The 20,931-nt window shown below is 43.0% G+C and overlaps 1 protein-coding gene across 3 annotated transcripts in view; it reads right to left on the bottom strand.

The window, feature by feature from the left end:
- The window catches only part of RABEP1 (rabaptin, RAB GTPase binding effector protein 1), a 102,658-nt gene that overhangs the window by 50,111 nt on the left and 31,616 nt on the right, over positions 1–20,931 (bottom strand). For all 3 annotated transcript variants that reach the window (XM_051825323.3, XM_051825324.3, XM_051825322.3), the window contains 2 exons: positions 3,183–3,386; positions 1,392–1,552 (listed from right to left, as the gene is read on the bottom strand). In XM_051825323.3, coding sequence (XP_051681283.2) covers positions 1,392–1,552; positions 3,183–3,386 — 365 coding nt within the window. The remainder of the gene's footprint in view (positions 1–1,391; positions 1,553–3,182; positions 3,387–20,931) is intronic.

The raw sequence follows: 20,931 nt of genomic DNA on the forward strand, positions 1-20,931 counted from the left end.
CACAGTGCCAGTTAAAGTTACTGTGACCCCATATTTCTAATCCAGCTTCCTGCTAATGTTCCTGGGAGGCAGGGGATGATGGCCCAAGTATGTGGGTTCCCGTCACTCATATGGGAGACCCATTGGGAGCTCCTGGCTTCGCCCCGGCCAAGCCCTGACTTGCAAGCATTTGGGGAATGAACCAGCAGATGAAGATCAACTGTCCTCTCTCTCTCTCTCTCTCTCCTTCTCGGTCACTCTGACTTTCAAATAAATAAATCTTTTTTTTTTTTGACAGGCAGAGTGGACAGTGAGAGAGAGAGACAGAGAGAAAGGTCTTCCTTTGCCGTTGGTTCACCCTCCAATGGCCGCCGCTGCAGCCGGCGCACCGCGCTGATCCGATGGCAGGAGCCAGGATCCAGGTGCTTTTTCCTGGTCTCCCATGGGGTGCAGGGCCCAAGCACCTGGGCCATCCTCCACTGCACTCCCTGGCCATAGCAGAGAGCTGGCCTGGAAGAGGGGCAACCGGGACAGAATCCGGCGCCCCGACCGGGACTAGAACCCGGTGTGCCGGCGCCGCAAGGTGGAGGATTAGCCTATTGAGCCACGGCGCCGGCCCAAATAAATCTTTTTTAAAAATGTATTCAGTACCTATGTGCTCTACTCTAGGCACTACTAGGCACTACTCTAGGCATTTAGGATACAAAAAGAATCCTAGGGCAGCAGGTTAAGCCACTACTTGGGACACCCTCATCCCACACTGGAGTGATAGTTTTGGCTATTCCGCACTTCAGATCCAGTTTCCAGCTAATGCACCTAGGGGGCAGCAACTGATGGTTCATGCCACCTATGTAGGAGACCTCGATGGAGTTCCTGGCTCCTGAGTTCAGCCTGGCCCAGCCCTAGCAGTTGTGGACATTTGGGAAGTGAACCATCAGGTGGAAGCTCTGTCTCTGTTTCTCCCTGTCACTATGCCTCTCAAATAAATAAATAAAACTTAAAAAATTCTGACTTCCAAAGGTTAAAATCCTAGTAAGGAGAGAGAGGCAACAAGCAATAATCATAATAAACAGGTGAACTCTACATGTTATAAAGTAACAGGTGCAATGGAAATATACAGTGTAGCATAAGGGAAATCAGGCAACTAGTGATGGGTGAGGGTGGGCAGTGGGGCAGGCTGCAGTGTTGAATAGGGTGGTCTTGGGCCTCATGTGGTAGGGACATTTCATCATAGATTGGAAGAAGGAGAGGGAATTAGCTACGGGTTAATCTCAGGGAAGGGCATCACATTGTCCAGCACTACAGTACTAGACATAATTCCTCTAAACAAAATCACAACTATCACCACAACAATTAGAGCACTCGGCATTTGCACACACGCATCTCTGCAGACGAGCACGTTCCCCTTGTACCTTTTTCATCTCATTCTCTAGATTTTCCTCCTCCTGCCCTTCAGACAGCCTCCTTCGTAGGTCAGCTATTTCCCTCTCTGCAGATTCCCGGTACTGTGCCCACTGCGCCCGCTCCTGCTCCAGCCTAAGGTGGAACTGGTGCTCATAGTCACGAACCGTTTCTATAAAACATCACCAAATATTTCATGTCGAAGGTGAAACAAATACTCTGCACACTCATTCTTTAAATGACATGAAGAGCTTAGGCCTAATTTCTAAAGAATATTTAATTCATTAAGAAACAATGTACTTCATTTCTAGTTCTCATAATTTACGAAATAAGGATTTTAAATCATCTCTAACTTTTACAATACATCTGTGCTACATATTATTTTACAGATGAGGAAAACTTAAGAAAGGTGAAATTGTCTTTCCAATTTTTCATAAACAGAAAGAAGCAGAGCTAGAATTCAAACTTAGGGCCAGTGTTGTGGTACAGCAGGTTATGCTGCCACCCACATCCCATATCCAGTTCCAACCACTCCCCACAAATGCATCTGGAAAAGCAGAGGAAGGGGCTGGCACCATGGCTCACTTGGCTAATCCTCTGCCTGCGGCACCGGCATCCCCCATATGGGCGTTGGATTCTGTCCCGGTTGCTCCTCTTCCAGTCCAGCTCTCTGCTGTGGCCTGGGAAGGCAGTGGAGGATGGCCCAGGTGCTTGGGCCCCTGTACCCACATGGGAGACCAGGAGAAAGCACCTGGCTTCGGATTGGCGCAGCGCCAGCTGTAGTGGCCATTTGGGGAGTGAACCAACGGAAGAAAGACCTTTCTGTCTCTCTCTCTCACTGTCTAACTCTACCTGTCAAATTAAAAAAAAAAAAAAAAAAAAAAGGCAGAGGAAGACGGCCCATGTCCTTGGGGCCCTATCACTCACATGGGAATCCCAGATGGAGCTCCTGGCTCCTGGCTTCAGCCTGTTCCAGCCCTGGGCATTGCAGCCATTTGGGGAGTGAACCCGCCAATGGAAGTGTCTGCCTCTGCCTCTCTGTAACTCTGCCTTTCTAATAAATACATAAATATTAAAAAAAATTTCAAATCTTGTCACCCCAATCCAATTATCTGAAAGGATACAAAGTGGATATATTGCTGTAATATTTTGCTATAACCCAAGATTCTAAATTGAGAACAATCTTAAGGCCTCTAAAAAGTTTTTTAATACAAAAGTTTGGTTTTTAATATAATCTTAAAATATTTTATGGCAGATAACTGCTGGCTACCTATTAAACTCCACTTCTTCCTTACCAAGATCCCAGTTTTGTTCAGGAACTCAACTGTGCCCAGTTTATAAACTACATGTTCCTGTTTCACTTGTAGTTATGAATAACCACACTTGACCAAAAATGTGTGAGATGAAAGATTTCACATGCAAATACAAATTTTTCTTAAAAATCAAAAAACCATGGCAACACCGAGCTGGAAGAGCAATACTTATCTGGAGCCAGTGAGTGTACACAGCCACTTTGCCCCTGGCCGCTCTGCAGTTCAGCACACTCCCTGTGCCCACACGGTTGCACTCACTGCCATCACCTGCCTTACTTCTACAGGAAAAGTTCACCTTTAAGTCCTGCTTTAAACTTTACAATCACCTGTTGTCCGCTAAACAGGGACTTTAGTTGACAGTAAGGTTTTTATCTGACAGTACATCTTGAAGATGGCAGTACAAAGAGCCAGAAATGAAACTTGTTATCAATTATAAGATCCTCTGAATCCATTATTTTAGAAAATCATAAAGCGGGTCTTTGTCCTTACCTTTCATAACAGCCTGAAGTGAAGCAACTTCCTCTCTCCACTGTCTCTTCACCTCATCGATAGCTTCTTGCTTGGTGTTCTCAGAGACCGTGGCAATCGCCTTGATGTTCTCCATCTCTGCTTGAGCTTCCCACAGCTGTGTCCGAAGATGGCCCAGATCATCCTGTGCAGCTTGCAACACTGCATTTTGCCTCTTCAGATCCTCTGGGGGAAAAGTATCAGACTTTTCATCAATGAGGGGTTCATTTCTATCAGGCTGATGTTCTAATGAAGAAATTAAGCACTAAATTTTAAAATGTTAACATGCAAAATGACATCACTTTAAAAAGAGGTGAGATTTAAAGTACTATCTTTCTAATAGTGGTTAAGTCATAATTTCAGAGTTAAATGTTGTTGGCTCTTCCACGGCTGGTGCAATGAATTTGTTCAAATTATTTAACCTCTCTGGCCTAAGTTCCCACATCTGGGAAATAAAGATTAAAAATAACCACTTCTGGGCAGGTTGTAGTGCAGCGGGTGAGCATCAGTTTGAATCTCTGCTGCTCCACTTCCCATCCAGCTCTCTGCTAATGCACCAGGGAAAGCAGCAGAAGACGGTATGATGTACTTGGGCCCCTGTGAGTTCCAGGCTCCTGACTTTGGCCTGGCCATAGTAGCCAATTGAGGAATGAAACAGCAGATGGAAGATCTCTCTTTCTCTAACTCTGCCTTTCAAATAAAAAAAAAAACAATCCAACCTCACAGGGTTGTTGTGATGATAAAGTAATTTATTGGATATGTTTATGAGTACAGTATCTTCCACAAAGCAAACATGCAAGAGAAGTTTAATCAGAAAGAAAAGAAAGCCAGAGAACCTGGCAGTCACTAGATTCAGGTTTTCAGGCTTTTTTTTTTTTTTTTTTTTTTTGGACAGGCAGAGTGGACAGTGAGAGAGAGAGACAGAGAGAAAGGTCTTCCTTTTGCCGTTGGTTCACCCTCCAATGGCCACCGCGGCTGGCGCGCTGCAGCCAGCGCACCGCGCTAATCCAAAGGCAGGAGCCAGGTGCTTCTTCTGGTCTCCCATGGGGTGCAGGGCCCAAGCACTTGGGCCATCCTCCACTGCACTCCCTGGCCACAGCAGAGAGCTGGCCTAGAAGAGGGGCAACCGGGACAGAATCCGGCGCCCCAACTGGGACTAGAACCCCGTGTGCCGGCGCCGCTAGGTGGAGGATTAGCCTAGTGAGCTGCGGCGCCGGCCCAGGCTTTTTTTTTTTTTTTTTTTTTTAAGATTTATTTTAGTTGTTGGAAAGACAGAGCTACAGACAGAGGCAGAGACAGAGCGAGCGAGAGAGAGACAGAGAGCGAGCGAGAGAGCCTTCTATCCGCTGGCTCACTACCCAAAAGGCCACAACGGCCAGAGCTGGGCTAATCTGAAGCCCGAAGCTTCTTCCAGGTCTCCCACATGGATGCAGGGGTCCAAGGACTTGGGCCATCTTCCACTGCTTCCCCAGATACATTAGCAGGGAGCTGGTTCTGAAGTAGAGTAGCTGGGACTTAAACTGGCGCCCATACAGGATGCCAGTGCTGAAGGCCAGGGCTTTACCCTGCGGCTCCACAGCATCTGCCCCATAGATTCAGGCTTTCTAAAGTTAGTATTAATTTCTCAGGTCTCTATCCCCATCTCTGAACAAGGATAGGTGGTCAATCTAGCAGCTGAGACATCAGTTAAGACACTTGCATCCCACACTGTAGTGCCTGAAGTTCCGTCCTCGGCTCTGCCTCCAAATGTAAGCTTCCTGCTAATGCAAGACCCTGGAAAGCAGTGGTGATGGCTCTAGTACTTCAGTTCCTGCCACCCGTGTACACCAGACACCTGGATGGCATTCACAGATCCTGGCTTCTGCCCTGGTCCAGTCTCAGCTAGTGTGAACCAGTAGATGGTTCTGATCCAGCTCCCTGCTATTGGCCTGGGAAAAGCAGCAGGAGATGGTCTGAGTACTTGGACCCCTGCCACCCACATGGGAGATCCAGATAAAGCTCCTGGCTTCAGTCTGGCCCAGCTCCAGCTGTTGTTGTAGCCATCTGGTGTGTGAACCAGTAGATGGAGGATTCCTTGCTCTGTCTGTCTCTCCGTATGTCTTTCAAATAAAATAAATCAATCTGGAAAAAGGAAAAAAGAAAAAAAAAAAATCTCTGTACTGCCTATTCATCCTCCCTTATTCCTGCTCCAGGCAACCAGCAATCTTCTACTACGTCCACAGTTCTGACGGCTCCAGAATGTCATAGAGTTGGCCTTTTGAAATTACCCTCTTTTACCAAGTAATAAGCATTCAAAGTTCCTCTATGTCTGCTCATTGCTTGACATCTCATTCATTTTTAGCTCGTCTAAACTACTACAGTTTAATCTACTGACTTACTGAAGGACTTCTTAGTTATCTCTCAAGTTGTGACAATAAAGAATTAAGCTCCTGGGGCTGCCACTGTGGCCCAGCCGGTTAAGCTGCCACCTGTGGCACTGGCATCCCATATGGGCACCAGTTCATGTCCTGGCTTTTCCTCTTCCAATCCAGATCCCTGCTACTGCTCCTTGGGTGCTTAGGCCCCAGCACCCACATTGGAGACTCTGAAGAAGCTCCTGGCTCCTTGCTTCGATCTGGCCCAGATCTGGCCATTTTGGCCATTTGGGAAGTGAACCAGTGGATAGAAGATCAATCTCTCGCTCACTCTCTTTTTCTCAATCTGTGTATAAACTCTTTCAAATAAATATATCTCTAAAAAAGAATACAGTTCCTATAAACATCTATATGCAGGTTTTTGTGCAGACGTAGGTTTTCAAGTCAACTGAGTAAATACTAAGGAACATGACTGCTATACCCAATGGTAAGAATATATCTGATTTTGTTAGAAACTGCCAAGCTATCTTCCAAATGGCTTACCATTTCGAATTTCCACCAAAATCAAATGAACGTTCCCATTTCTCCATAGCCTCATCAGCATTTGTTGTTGCCAATGTTTTGGATTCTGATTAATCAACTAGATATAAAGTGGCATCTTACTGTTTTAATTTTATTTGCAATTCCCTAAAACTAAAAAATTTGCAATTCCCTAATGACATATAGATCCTGAGCATTTTTTCATATGCTTCCCAGCCATCTGTCATTTGAAAAAAAAAAAAGATTTATTTATTTATTTGAAAGTCAGAGAAAGAGAGAAAGGAGGGAGAGATAGATGAGGGGGGTATCTTCCACACACTGGTTCACTCCCCAAAAGACTGCAACAGCCAAGGCTGGGTGAGGCAGAAGCCAGAAACTTCATCTGGGTCTCCCACATAGGTGCAGAGGACCAAGCACTTGAGTCATCCTCTGCTGCTTTCCCAGGAGCATTTAGCAGGGAGCTGGATTGGAAGTGGAGCAGTCAGGACTTGAACAGGTGCCCATATGGGATTCTAGCATCGCAGGCAGCAACTCTACCCACTATGCCACAATGCCAACCCTCGTCACTGGTGAAGTGTTTATTCAGGATTTTTGCCCATTTTTTAAAAATCAAGTTACTCACGTTCTTTGTATAATCCAGATTAACAGTCCTTTACCACATATATCATTTTCAAACATAGTCTCCCAGTTCTGGCTTGCCTTCACACTCTCTGAACAGTCTTTCCCAGAGTACACACTCTTCATTTTAACATGCTCTGGCTTATCTATTATTTCTTTGATGGATCATGCCTTTGGTTTTGTATCCAAGAAGTCACTGTCACATCCAAGGTCAGCTTGGCTTTCTTTTATGTTATCTTCTAGGAGATTTAGTTTGTACTTTACATTTAGATCTATGATCCATTTTGAGTTGATTTTTGAAAGCTATAAAGGAAGTCACTGCTTTGAATGTGGCCGTCCAGTTTCAGCACTGTTTGTTGAAAATACAATCTTTTCTCCACAGTGCAGCCTCTGCTCCTCTGCAGGCACTTGGACCAGCAATTAAGATGCCCACAGCCACGTGAAAGTGCTTGGGTTTCAGTCCCAGCTCTGGCTCTGATTCCAGCTTTCTACTAATGCAGACCCTGGGTTCCTGCCATCCACGTGAGACACCTGGCTGAGTTCCCAGCTCCCGCTTCAGCCCTGGCTCAGAACCATCCTTCATGGGCATTTGGGGGGTAAACCAGCAGATGGGACCACTCTGCGTCTCTGTCTTTTCTCTGTCTTTACTGCTTCTGAAGTAAATAACTTCATACAAAATTTAGCTGACTTTATTGATGTTGGTCTATTCCTTGTTTCTCTGTTCTGTCTGTTCCAAAGATGTATTTAACTATTATTTCACTAATATCACACTGTCTGTTCACTATATCTAAAATCAGGTAGTATCAGTCCTCAAATACTTAAAGAAGATTTTAATTGGGGGGAAGGAAACAGAGGAAGAGGGGGAGGGAAGAGATACATGTGAAGGTTTATTTCTGGACTCTGGGTTCTACACCACTGATCTATATCACATTATTGTTACTTTGTAGTAAGTTTTGAAATCAAGAAGTGTGAGTCTTCCTCTTAGGTTGATTGAATGGGTAAAAAACTATGACCTCATTATATGCTGCCTACAAGAAACTCACTTCACAGACACACAGACTGAAAATGAAGGGTTAGAAAAAGATATACTGGGCAAATGGAAACCAAAAGCAAGCAGGCATAGCTATTCTTGTATCAGGTAAAACAGACTTTAAATCAAAAACTGTAAAAAGAGATAAGGACATTATATTTTTGATAAAAGGTTCTATTCAGCAAGACACATCAGAAATACATATGTACCCAACACAAGATTGCTCAGATATATACAGCAAATATTATTAGAACTAAAGGGAGAGATGGACTCCAATACAACAATAGTGGGTGACTTCAATACCCTACTCTCATCGATGGACAGGTCATCCAAACAGAAAATCAATAAAGCTACATCAGAGTTAAAAAAAAAAAAAAAAAAAAAACACCATCAAGCAAATGAATTCACCTAAAAGACATTTATAGGACACTTCACCCAACAGCTACAGAAAACATTCTCCCCATCAGCACATGGAACACTTTCTAAGATAGACCAAATATGAGGCCACAAATCAAGTCTCAGCAAATTTAAACAGATTGAAATCTGTATCTTCTCAGGCCATAAAGGAATAAAACTAGAAGTCAACAACAATAGAACACTCATAAGTACTTGGAAATTAAACATGCTATTGAATGATCGATGGGTCACTGAAGAAACTACAAAGGAAATAAAAAACTTTCTTGAAATAAATGAAAATGAAAACACAATATATCAAAACCTGTGTGCCGGCGCCGTGGCTCACTAGGCTAATCCTCCGCTTTGCGGCGCTGGCACACCAGGTTCTAGTCCTGGTCGGGGCGCCGGATTCTGTCCCGGTTGCCCCTCTTCCAGCTCTCTGCTGTGGCCAGGGAGTGCAGTGGAGGATGGCCCAGGTGCTTGGGCCCTGCACCCCATGGGAAACCAGGATAAGTACCTGGCTCCTGCCATCGGATCAGCGCGGTGCGCCGGCCGCAGCGCGCCGGCCACAGTGGCCATTGGAGGGTGAACCAACGGCAAAGGAAGACCTTTCTCGCTGTCTCTCTCTCTCACTGTCCACTCTGCCTGTCAAAAAATAAATAAAATTTTTTAAAAAATTTAAAAAAAAAAAAGAACTATGAAAACCTGTGGGATACAGCAAAAGCAATACCCTAAGAAGGAAGTTTATAACATTAAATTCTTACATTTAAAAAAAGAAAAATGTCTCAAATTAAAGATCTAATGATACATCACGAAGACTTAGAAAAACAAGAATGAAACCCAAAATCAGCAGAAGGTGAGAAATAAGGATCACAGCAGAAATAAATGAAATTTAAGATCAACAAAACAAAAAGTTGCCTTTCTGAGAAGATAAAATAACTGATAGTCTAGCCAGACTAAAAAAAAAAGAGAAAAAACTCAATTAGAGATGAAAAAGGGGACATTACAACCAACACCACTGAAATATAAAGGATCTTAAGAAACTACTATGAAGAACTCCATGCTAACAAACTGAAAAACCTCAAAGAAATAGATAAATTCCTGGATTCATATAACCTGCCAAGATTAATTTAAGAAAATATAGACAAACAAAACATAACAAGCAATGAGACTGAAGCAGTAATCAAGTCTTCCGTCAAGGCAAAGTCCAGGACCTGATGGCTTATGGCCAAATTCTACAAAACATTCAAAGAGGAAGTAACTCCAATATCCTTCAAACTATTCCAAAATATTGAACAGGATGTAACTCTGCTAAACTCTTTTTATGAAGTTAGCATTACTTTGCTACAAAAACCAAAGTCATGACACAAAAAGAAAACTACCGACCTATATCCTTAATGAACATAGATGCAAAGATTCTCAGCAAAACACTAACAAAGCAAATATAAAAACACATAAAAAAGATTACACATCAAAATCAAGTGGGATTTATCCCAGAAACTCAAGGGTGGTTCAATATTCACAAATCAATATATATCATCTATCACATCAACAGAACAAAGAACAAAAACCACATGGTCATCTCAATAGATGCAGGGGAAGCATTTGATAAGATTCAACACCCCTTTCACGATATAAGCCCTCCACAGATTAGTTATAGAAGGAACATTCTTCAAAATTATAAAGACTAGATATGACAAACCAATGCCAACATACTGAATGGGGAAAAGCTGAAAGCATTTCCTCTCAGATCTCCGCCACTCTTATTCAATATAGTACTGGAAGTTTAAGTGAGAGTAATTAGGGAGGAGAAAGAAACAAAGAGCATCAAAATTGGAAAAGAAGTCAAATTATCCACATTTGCAGATCACATGATGTTGTACATAGAAAAATCTAAACATTCCACCAAAAACCAGATTTAATAAACCAATTCAGTAAAGTTGCAGGTTACAAAATAAACATGAATAACAGTAGCTTTTTTGTATACTAATGAACTCACAGAAAGAGAAAACAAGAAAGAAATCTCATTCACGACAGCCACAAAAAATATCAATTATTTAGGAACAAATTTAACCAAATAAGTGAAAGACCTCTACAATGAAAATTATCAAACATTGCTGAAAGAAATCATCAAGGACACAAAAAAATGGAAAGATATTCCTTGTTCATGGTTTGGAAGAATCAATATCATTAGAATGTTTATATACCTAAAGCAAACTAGAGATTCAATGCAATCCCTATCAAAATACCAATGATATTCTTAACAGAACTAAGAAAAGCAATCCTAAAATTCATATGGAATCACAAAAGACCCAGAATAGCCAAAGTAATCCCCCCCAAAAAAACCAGTAAAACCAACAACAAAACCCAGGAAGGTAGAGGTATCACAGTACCTGACTTCAAAGCATACTGCAAAGCTATAGTAATCAAAACAGCAGGGTACTGGCATAAAAACCTATACATAGATCAATGGAACAGAATAAACAGTGCAGCTGACTCAACTCTTTCAAATTCTAAAAATATTTGTACTGCTTCATCATTGGGGGCACCAGGAATTTCAAGTATCATGCATTTTCCATACATAGAGCCAACTGAATTTTGACAGACATGTTCAGACCATACAGTGTAGTAAGGATAGTCTCTTCAACAAATGGTGCTGGCAAAACTGGATTTATATACGTATAAGAATGAATTTAGATCCATACCTCTTACCATATTCAAAAAATCAACTCAAAATGGATCCGAGACATAAATTTAAGACCTGAGACTATGAAGTTGCTGGCAGAAAACAGAGGAAACACTCCAAGACACTGGTGTAGGACAGGATGGCTTGGATAAGACCCCCAGAGCACAGGCAACAAAAGTAAAACTAAATAAATGGGACTATATCAAACTCAGAAGCTTTTGCAAAGCAAATGATCAACAGAGGAAAGAGATATCCAACAGAATGGGAAAAAAATATTTGCAAACCACCTGACAAAGGATTAATACCCCAAGTATATCAGCAACTTAAAAAACTCAATGAGGGGCCGGCACTGTGGCACAGCGGGTTAATGCCCTGGCCTGAAGCGCCAGCATCCCATATGGGTGCCGGTTTGAGACCCGGCTGCTACACTTCCGATCCAGCTCTCTGCTATGGCCTGGGAAAGCAGAGGAAGATGGCCCAAGTCCTTAGGCCCCTGCACCGGCATGGGAGACCTGGAAGAAGCTCCTGGCTCCTGGCTTCGGATCAGCACAGTTCCTGCCATTGTGGCCAATTAGGGAATGAACCATCAGATGGAAGACCTCCCTCCCTCCCTCCCTCCCTCCCTCTCAGTCTCTCTCTGCCTCTCCTCTCTCTGTGTAACTGACTTTCAGATAAATCAATAAATCTTAAAAAAAAAAAAAACTCAATACAAAAACAAGCAATCCAGTTGAGAAATGGGTAAAGAATTTCGACAGTTCTCAAAAGAAATACAAATGGACAACAAATATATGAAAAAATGTTCAATATCACTTGCCATCAGGGAATGCAAATCAAAACCACAACATTACCTTACCCCTCAGAATGGCTAAAATCCAAAACACAGAGAGTAACAAATGCTGGGGAGGATGTGGACAAAGGGAAACACTTATATACTGTTGGTGGGAATGTAGTTAGTGTAGCCACTGTGGAAAACAGTGCTGAGATCTTTTAAAAAACTAGAAATAGACTTGCCATATGATCCAGCAATCCCACTACTGGGTATACATGCAAAAGACTTGAACACAATGTTATCAGAGAGATATCTGTACCACCATGTTCACAGCAGCATTGTTCACAATAGCCAAAATTTAGAATCAACTAAGGTGTCCATTATCAGATGAATGAAGAAAATGTGATAAATATACATGATGGAATATTATTCAGCTATAAAAAGGAATGAAATTCCACCATTTGAAGCAAAATGGACTCAACTGGAGAACACCATGTAGAGTAAAGTAAGCCAGACCTAGAGAGACAAACATCACATGTTCTCTCTTATAGTTAAAAAGCAAACAAAAATTTAAAAGACAAAAGAAAAAAGAAATATTTGTATATATCAGTGTTGCTGCAATTATAGTTTTTTAAAGCCTTGTTTTATAACCTTTGTGAAACGGTTAAGAATGTTATACTAGGGGCCAGTGTAGTGGCATAGTAGGATAAGCCCCCACCTGCAGTATCAGCATCCCATATGGGCACCAGTTCATCGCCCAGATGCTCTTCCGATCCAGCTCTCTGCTAATGGCCTGGGAAGGCAGTGGAAGATGGCCTAAGTGCTTGGGACCCTGCATCGACTTGGGAGACCTGAAGAAGCTCCTGGCTTCTGGCTTGGAACTGACCCAGCTTCAGCCAATGAAGCCATTTGGGCAGTGAACCAGCAGAGGAAGTCTTCACTCTCTCTGCCTCTGCTTCTCTGTAACTCTTTCAAATAAATACATAAATCTTTTTAAAAAAAATAAAATTAAAAAATAATCTTTTTAAAATTTATATAAAGACTGACACCTTTCCCATCTGCTAGTTCACTCTACAAATGCCCACAACAGCCAGTATGTGGCCAGGCCAAAGCCAGGAGCCTAGAATTCAATCTAGGCCTCCCATCAAGAGTGATAGAGGGGGCTGGCGCTGTGGTGAAGTAGGTAAAGCCGCCACTTGCAGTGCGGGCATCCCATATGGGAGCCAGTTCAGGTCCCGGCTGCTCCACTTGTGACCCAGCTCTCTGCTCTGGCCTGGGAAAGCAGTAGAAGATGACCCAAGTCCTTGGACCCCTGCATTCATGAAGGAGACCCAGAAGAAGCTCCTGGCTCCTGGCTTTGGATTGGCACAGCTCCGGCTGTTGCGGTCAATTGCGAAGTGAACCAGTGGATGGAAGAGCTGTCTCTCTCTGCCTCTCCTTCTCTCTGTGTAACTCTGCCTTTCAAATAAACAACTAAATCTTTATAAATCTTTAAAGGACTTGGGCCATCTTCTACTGCTTTGCCAGGCCATAGCAGAGAGCCAGATTGGAAGTAGAACAGCCGGGACTCGAACCAGTGTCCATATAGGATGCCAGCACTGTAGGTGGTGGCTTTACCCACTATGCCACAGTGCTGGCCCCTCAAACAAATCTTTAAAAAAAAAAAGTTACAGAGACTCAAGTTCTTGAGTCATCACCTGCTGCCTCCCACAGTCTACATTAACAGGAAGCTGAAATGGAGAGCAGAACCAGGACTCAAACCCAAGTTTTTCAACATGGGAATATGAGTATCTCAAATGGTGGCTCAGTCTGTGCACTGAACACCTACCCCAACAATTATGTTACTCACAGCTATTACATCCTTAACTTTCACAGGCTGCTAAACATTTCCCATACATGCATTTATCTCCTCCTCCTTGCAGTTCTATTCACCTCTTGACTCATATGGTATGTCAAACTTTTTGTCAGATACATAAAGGCTGATGATTATATTTCTTTAACTCATTATTATGATCTTTTATTATAAGGCAGTCTTATTTTCCTCAACATTTTTTCTTTTTGCCTTAAGCACCAACATTATTGCGTTTGTTTTTTTTTTTTTAAGATTTATTTTATTTGAAATGCAGAGTGATAGAGAAAAGAAGACAAAGAGACAGATTTTGCCTCTACTGTTTGACTCCCAAAATGTCCACATTAGCCGGGGCTGGTTGAAGCCAGGAGCCAGGAACACCATCCTGGTCTCCCATGTGGGTACAGGGGTCCAAGTAATTGGACCAACTTCTACTGCCTCTCCAGGTACATTATTCAGGGAGCTGGATTGGGAATGGAGCAGCCAGGATTTGAACTGGCACTGCAATATGGAATGCAGGCATCACAAGCAGCAGCTTAAACTGCTGGGCCATGACACCAGCCCCGCTTTCTTCCTTTAAAAAATATGAATTTGGGGCCCGCACTGTGGCGGAGCAGGTAAAGCCGCCACCTGCAGTGCTGGCATCCCATATGGGTGCCAGATAGAATCCTGGCTGCTCCACTTCCGATCCAGCTCTCTGCTATGGCCTGGAAAAGCAAGAGAAGATGTCCCAAGTGCTTTTGTCCCTGCACCCACGTGGGAGACCCAAAAGAAGCTCCTGGCTCCTGGCTTCGGGTGAGCACAGCTCAGCTGTTGCGGTCAATTGGGGAGTAAACCAGTGGATGGAAGACTTCTCTCTCTGCCTCTAACTTTCTCTATGTAACTCTGACTTTCATATAAATAAATAAATCTTTAAAAGAAATGAATTTTTAAACAGCTTTGTCAGTTTCTGGGTTTTATATTGTTTCTTCTACTATATAATCTATTTTGCTTCTCACAAATCTGTATCTCTATCAGTTGTTTTAGTGATTCTGTAGGCAATAAATGCTCTTAGTTTTAGTATACCTGAGAGATTTGTTTTCCCTCACCATTGACTAATTCATTTGCATATAAAATTTTAGATTGACAATTATTTTTTCCATGCATTCTGAATGTCTTATTTTATTGTCTTCTGGCATCTCTATGCTTATGGGGTAACTCCTTTTAAGTGCAATTGTTTTTTCTCTTAAGTAGCATTTTTTTTTTAATATTTATTTATTTACTTGAAAGGCAGAGTTATAGAAAGAGAAGGTGACAGAGAGAAATAATGGTCTTCCATCCACTGGTTCACTCTCCAAATGGCCACAATGGCCAGGGCTGGGCCAAGCTAAAGCCAGGAGCCTGGACCTCCATCCAGGTCTCCCACATGGGTGGCAGGGGCCAAAGCATTTGGGCATCTTCTGTTGCTTTCCCAGGTGCATCAGCAGGGAGCTGGATCAGAAGTGGAGCAGCCTGAACTCAAACCAGCACCCACACAGGATGCTGGCATTGTAGGCAATGGCTTAACCCTCTGCACCACAATGTCAGCCCCTCTCTGGGACCTTTTAATGTTTTCATGTTTGATGTTCGATATTTTAAGATGTGTCAGAGCATAAACTTACAACTAATTACCCTACACAGCACTCAGTATTTAGTTAAGGACTCACATTTTCTTTAATTCTTGTAAAATCTCAGTTATCATCTCCTCAAATATTCTCTTCTCCAGGAACTGTTCTCACAACTGATCCTCTCTATCTCGGATACATCATTGGTATTTCCCTTTCTGTCTTGCCAGGAAGGGGAATTCCTCTATACTATTCTCTGATTTACTAAACCTGTCTTGTCCACAATTTAAACCATTTAGTAACCTTATCTCAATTTCTTTATTATGTTTTTAATTGTTAATTTCATATATACTTTTTAAAGATTTATTTATTTATTTATTTGAAAGTCAGAGTTACACAGAGAGAGAAGAGATGCAGAGAGAAGTCTTCCATCCCATCTGCTGTCTTCCAATTGGCTGCAAAGGCTGGAGCTGCGCCGATCCAAAGCCAGGAGCCAGGAGCTTCTTCTTCTTCTTCTTTTTTTTTTTTTTTTTTGACAGGCAGAGTGGACAGTGAGAGAGAGAGACAGAAAGGCCTTCCTTTGCCGTTGGTTCACCCTCTAATGGCCGCCGCGGCTGGCGTGCTGCAGCCGGCGCACCACGCTGATCCGAAGGCAGGAGCCAGGTGCTTCTCCTGGTCTCCCATGGGGTGCACAGCCCAAGCACTTGGGCCATCCTCCACTGCACTCCCGGGTCACAGCAGAGAGCTGACCTGGAAGAGGGACAACCGGGACAGAATCCGGCGCCCTGACTGGGACTAGAACCCGGTGTGCCAGTGCCGCAGGCGGAGGATTAGCCTACTGAGCTGCGGCGCCGGCCTCATATACACTCTTATTTCACTTCCATATCTAAGTGCAGGCTTCTGGCATCTGAACTACAGCTTCCTAAATCTAGCTTGTCACTACTGGAGTTCTGGTTAGTTGGCACCTTCAGGGTGCTACACATATTATGACCACAAACTAGAAAATGGCACTGCCTTCCAATGATTCACATAGGTTCCTTTTCTCCTGTTTTCCTTCAAACTGAGAAAGCTGAGGCCTTTCGTTTGGTGCTTCATGTACTAGGCTCTTACTCATTGCCCAAGACTAAGGAGTTCCAAAATACAAACACTGCCACGGTGCCAAGCTTCGTACTGTGTTTGGCTAAAGAGGAAAGCTAAATCAGAAAATCCTTTCTTCAGGTTCAACAGAAATACAACAGAACTTTCAAAAAATCTGCAACAGTCCCAGTAGCAGTCAGCTGGGAAAGAATGGGTAGTAAGGCAAAAACAGGAAGTAAGAGGAGTCAAAAAGATATGATCTTTTTTATTAGATTTCTCTCACTACTGTCTGTACTTATGTTTCAGCTATTCTCCAAATAAATGCAAGCACAGCTATTACAACACTGAAGTAAAAGCTGTGCCTACTGGGAAGAGCAATGTTTGGATTTCCAGAGTTACCTTGGCCTGGTTTGCTGACAGATAAAACAAAGACTGCTGAGCACATCAAAACCATGCCTTATACTGTTAACACCTGTGGCCATCATAAAAACTAGCTTTAGCCTTCACAGTAGATGCAATAATACAAGCTGCTGCTTTAGAGGAAATTTTTAAATATTTTATGATGTGTCGGCAAACAGCCAACCTAGAAGCTAACTAATCAGCACTGGCTTCTTATGTACCATGTGTTCCCCTTAGTAAAGCCACCAGAAACTCTTCAAGTCGATTTCAGTATTCCTACTGAAATTCTCTACGTTAACTCTCTCTGACCAGCTTCATCTTACTGAGAACCTCAGACAGTAAAGACACAACAGTACACAAGAGATTACTGATTGGTTGTCAAAGCAATTTAAACATAGCAAGTATGTTTTCTGAACTAACCTACGTTATAAGCTGTTTACTTCAGAGACAGAACACTGCAACTGATGATGCAGTTCAGAAATGAGAGTTTCTCGGTCATTTTCACTTTTTCAGAATTTTGCAGAATGTCAATCTTATAATTTCAAAGAAAATAAAAAACAAAACTCTAACAGCTTTATCCAGGGACAGAGAAAAACAGAAAGCAAATCTGACAAGTTTTAGACAAGATTAACTTCCATTTATTAAAAAAGAAAAACAAAAAAACACTGGGGTGCAAGGTAAAGGCTGTCCTAGCCAGGACAGTACTGGCTTGGAACAGGTCAGTGGCAGAAACACAACCATGTGTATACATGAAGTATACTACAGGTAACCCTGACAAGAACACACTTTTGTACACAGTTTAAGGTGAAGTCGATTCAAGATTGAAACAAATTTAGGGGCCAGCGTTGTGGCATAGTGGGTTAAGTCTCCATCTATGATGCAGGCATCCCATATGGGTGCTGGTTTATGTCCTGCCTGCTCACTTTCAATCCAGCTCTCTGCTAATGGCCTGTGAAAGCAGTAAAACATGGCCCAAGTGGTTGGGCCCTGCCACTGATGTGGGAAACCCAGAAGAAGCTCTTGGCTCCCATCTGGCCTAGCCCTGGCCCTTGAGGCCATTCGGGGAGTAAACCAGTGTACAGAAGATATCTCTCTCTCTCTCTCTCTCTCTCTCTGTGTGTCTCACCCTTCTGTAACTCTTTCAAATAAAAAATAAAAAATTTTAAAAAGGAGATGAAGATAACAAATTCTCAAAAACACAGAAGATTCAGAACTATTTTTCATGACAAATTGCATTCAAACAATGAAGACACTGTGCAAAATACATGATCTACCCCAGTAGAATACTTTCTTGACAGAAACTATGTCTCATTTATCCCAGTCTCCACAGTGTCTTGCAGAGTGCCAACCAGCCAAGACATGAACATGAACTTTCCCATTTCCCTATCAGCCTATGACAGAACAAAATAAAAAGGGAACAGCCTCTCTTGTAAGTCATGAGGAAACGAAACCCCATCCATACCACAGCAAGTTTTCCAAGCCAGGGCTAAATTCTGTGAGGCCTAAAAGCCTTTCCTTATCCGGCGCCGTGGCTCACTTGGTTAGTCCTCCGCCTGTGGCACCCGCATCCCACATGAGTGCCAGGTCCTAGTCCCGGCTGCTCCTCTTCCAGTCCAGCTCTCTGCTGTGGCCCGGGAGGGCAGTGGAGGATGGCCCAAATGCTTGGGCCCCTGCACCTGCATGGGAGACCAGGAGGAAGCTCCTGGCTCCCGGCTTTGGGCTGGTGCAGCGCAGGCCATTGTGGCCATTTGCGGAGTGAACCAACAGAAGGAAGACCTTTCTGTCCATCTCTCTCTCTCACTGTCTATAACTCACTGTCAAAATTAAAAAAAAAAAAAAAAAAGCCTTTCCTTAGTACAAAGGCTTTCAAACTTTGCCCACAAACTCCCAGTAAGAAATATACTTTATATCACAACTATATAAATATATATACACATGTAACTCCAAGAAAAATTCTGCAGCTATATTTAACCTTATCAATATATATTATTTTATATTACATTTTATTCTTTTTTCAAGTTGCTGGTCACAATTCACTTGACTCTATTACCCTCAACTGTCTGAAAAACACCACTCCAGACCAGTGGTATTCAAAGTGAGGTGCCATATTCCTGGGGGTAGAAAAGCTTTGCCAAGGGGTTCAAAAACATATGTTGTTTTAAAGGAATCAACTTCCAGATCCTCAACTTTGGTAAATACTGCTTCCTATAAACAGAGAGGGATGTGAATGCAGTCTCTGCATCTCCCTTCCATAATCACCCATTTTCTACTCAGCACAAAAAATGCTTTTCATCCATCCTGAATTTTACTATGCATTACTCTGTTGTATCAAAACTGCAGTATTGTATCAAACCAGAGGGACACTTTATAATACCAGTATAACTAATAATAAAAAGTGAGTAACTAGGGGCAGGTGCTTGGCATAGTGGATAAAGCCGCTGCCTGGAGTGCTGGCATCCCAAAGGGAACTGCTCCAGTTCAGATCCAGCTCTCTGCTTTGGCCTGGGAAAGCAGTAGAAGATGGCCCAAGTGCTTTGATCCCTGCACCCACGTGGGACACTCAGAAGAAGCTCCTGGCTCCTGGCTTCAGATCGGCACAGCTCTGGCCATTGCAGCCAATTGGGGAGTGAACCAGCAGATGGAAGACCTCTGTTTCTCTCTCTCTCTTTCTCTTCCTCTCCTTCTCTCTCTTGAGTAGTTCTCAAAGTGTGGTCCTTGAGCTAATAATATTAGCATCTTCTGACAACTTACTAAAAGTGCAAATGCTGGGATCCCAGGGATCCAGAAAATCAGAAACTCCAGGAATGTGGCTCAGCAATAGTTATTTTAACAAACCTCACAGGTAATTCTGATATACACAAGCTTCAGACCCACTTCTAAGAATAAAATCCTAGGGGCAGGCATTTGGCCCAGCAGTAAGACACCAACATTCCATAGTAGAATGCCCAGATTCAATACCCAGCTCTGGCTCCTGACTCTAGCATCCCGCTAACACGGAGCCTGGGAGGCAAAGGTGATGGCTCCAGTAACTGGGTTCCTGCCACCTACACAGGAGACCTGGACTGAGTCCCTAGATCTCAGCTTTAGCCCAGCCTAGCTCAGCATCAATTATTTCAGGCACTTAAGGAGTTAACGAGCAGATGGGAGTGCTCTCATTCATGCTTGTTCTAGCTCTTTCTCTGTGTCTCTCAAATTAAAAATAAATGAAAGTCTAAGGAAGATATAAAAAAGAAAACCTGACTCAAGGAAAACAACATAAAATTTCTGCTAAAAAACTTGTTTGTGGGGACCAGCGCTGTGGTGTAGCTGGTAAGGCAGCTGCCTGCAGTGCCAGTACTCCATATGGGTGCCGGTTTGAGTCCTGGCTGTTCCACTTCTAATCCAGCTCTCTGCTATGGCCTGAGAAAGCAGTGGATGATGGCCCAAGTCCTTGGGTCTCTGCAAGTGTGTGGGACACCTGAAAGAAGTTCCTGGCCCCTGGCTTCAGACCACCCCAGCTCCAGTCATTGTGGCCATTTGGGGAGTGAACCAGCAGATGAAAGACCTTTATGTCTCTCTCTCTGCCTCTGCCTCTCGTAACTTTCAAGTAAATAAATAAATCTTTAATAAAAGTTGGGGCTGGCACTGTGGCATAGTGAGTAAAGCCGCCACCTGCAGTGCCAGCATCCCATATGGCCGCCGATTTGAGTCCCGGCTGTTCCACTTCCAACCCAGCTCTCTGCTATGGCCTGGGAAAGCAGTAGAAGATCATGGCCCAATTGCTTGGGCCGCTGAACCTGCATGGGAGATCCAGAAGAAGCTCCTGGCTCCTGGCTTCAGATCAGCACAGCTCCAGCCATTGCAGTATGGAAGACCTGTCTCTCTCTGCCTCTCCTCTCTTCGTGTAACTCTTTCAAATAAATAAATAAATCTTAAAAAAAAAAAAGCTTGTTTGTGAAATTTTTTGTTAAACAGATAACAATGTAAATCACTGCCATATTTTTATTCCACTGGAAATGTTTAAAAGGATGAAGCTTTAATTTAAATAGTGACATGATTGAATTTATATCCTTCACATCTTGCAAGTTAATAAAATTTAAACATCAACCTAAAAAAGTATGCACACATAAATATTTTATGGAGTATATAAACTACAAAGTTCACTGAGGGTGGACATTGTGGTACAGCACGTTAAGTCACTGCTTGGGACAACTGCATCCCATAGTGGAGTACTGCTTGCACCCTGAACTGGTTACTCTGCTTTGGATCCAACTTCTTGCTAACGGTTCCGAGTGGAAGCAGATGATGGTTTAAATGTCTTGATCCCTGCTATCCATGTGGGTAAGTAGATGGAGTTCTAGGTTCCTGGCTTCCGCTTGGCCCATCCCATAAGGGGCTTGGGAGGAGACATAACAAACTTACCCTCTTTTTGCATCCATTTGGGGAGCAAA

The sequence above is a fragment of the Oryctolagus cuniculus genome, chromosome 17, assembly GCF_051225735.1.
Source record: "Oryctolagus cuniculus isolate XC-2025 breed Fujian yellow rabbit chromosome 17, ASM5122573v1, whole genome shotgun sequence".
NCBI classification, from domain to species: Eukaryota; Metazoa; Chordata; class Mammalia; order Lagomorpha; family Leporidae; genus Oryctolagus; species Oryctolagus cuniculus.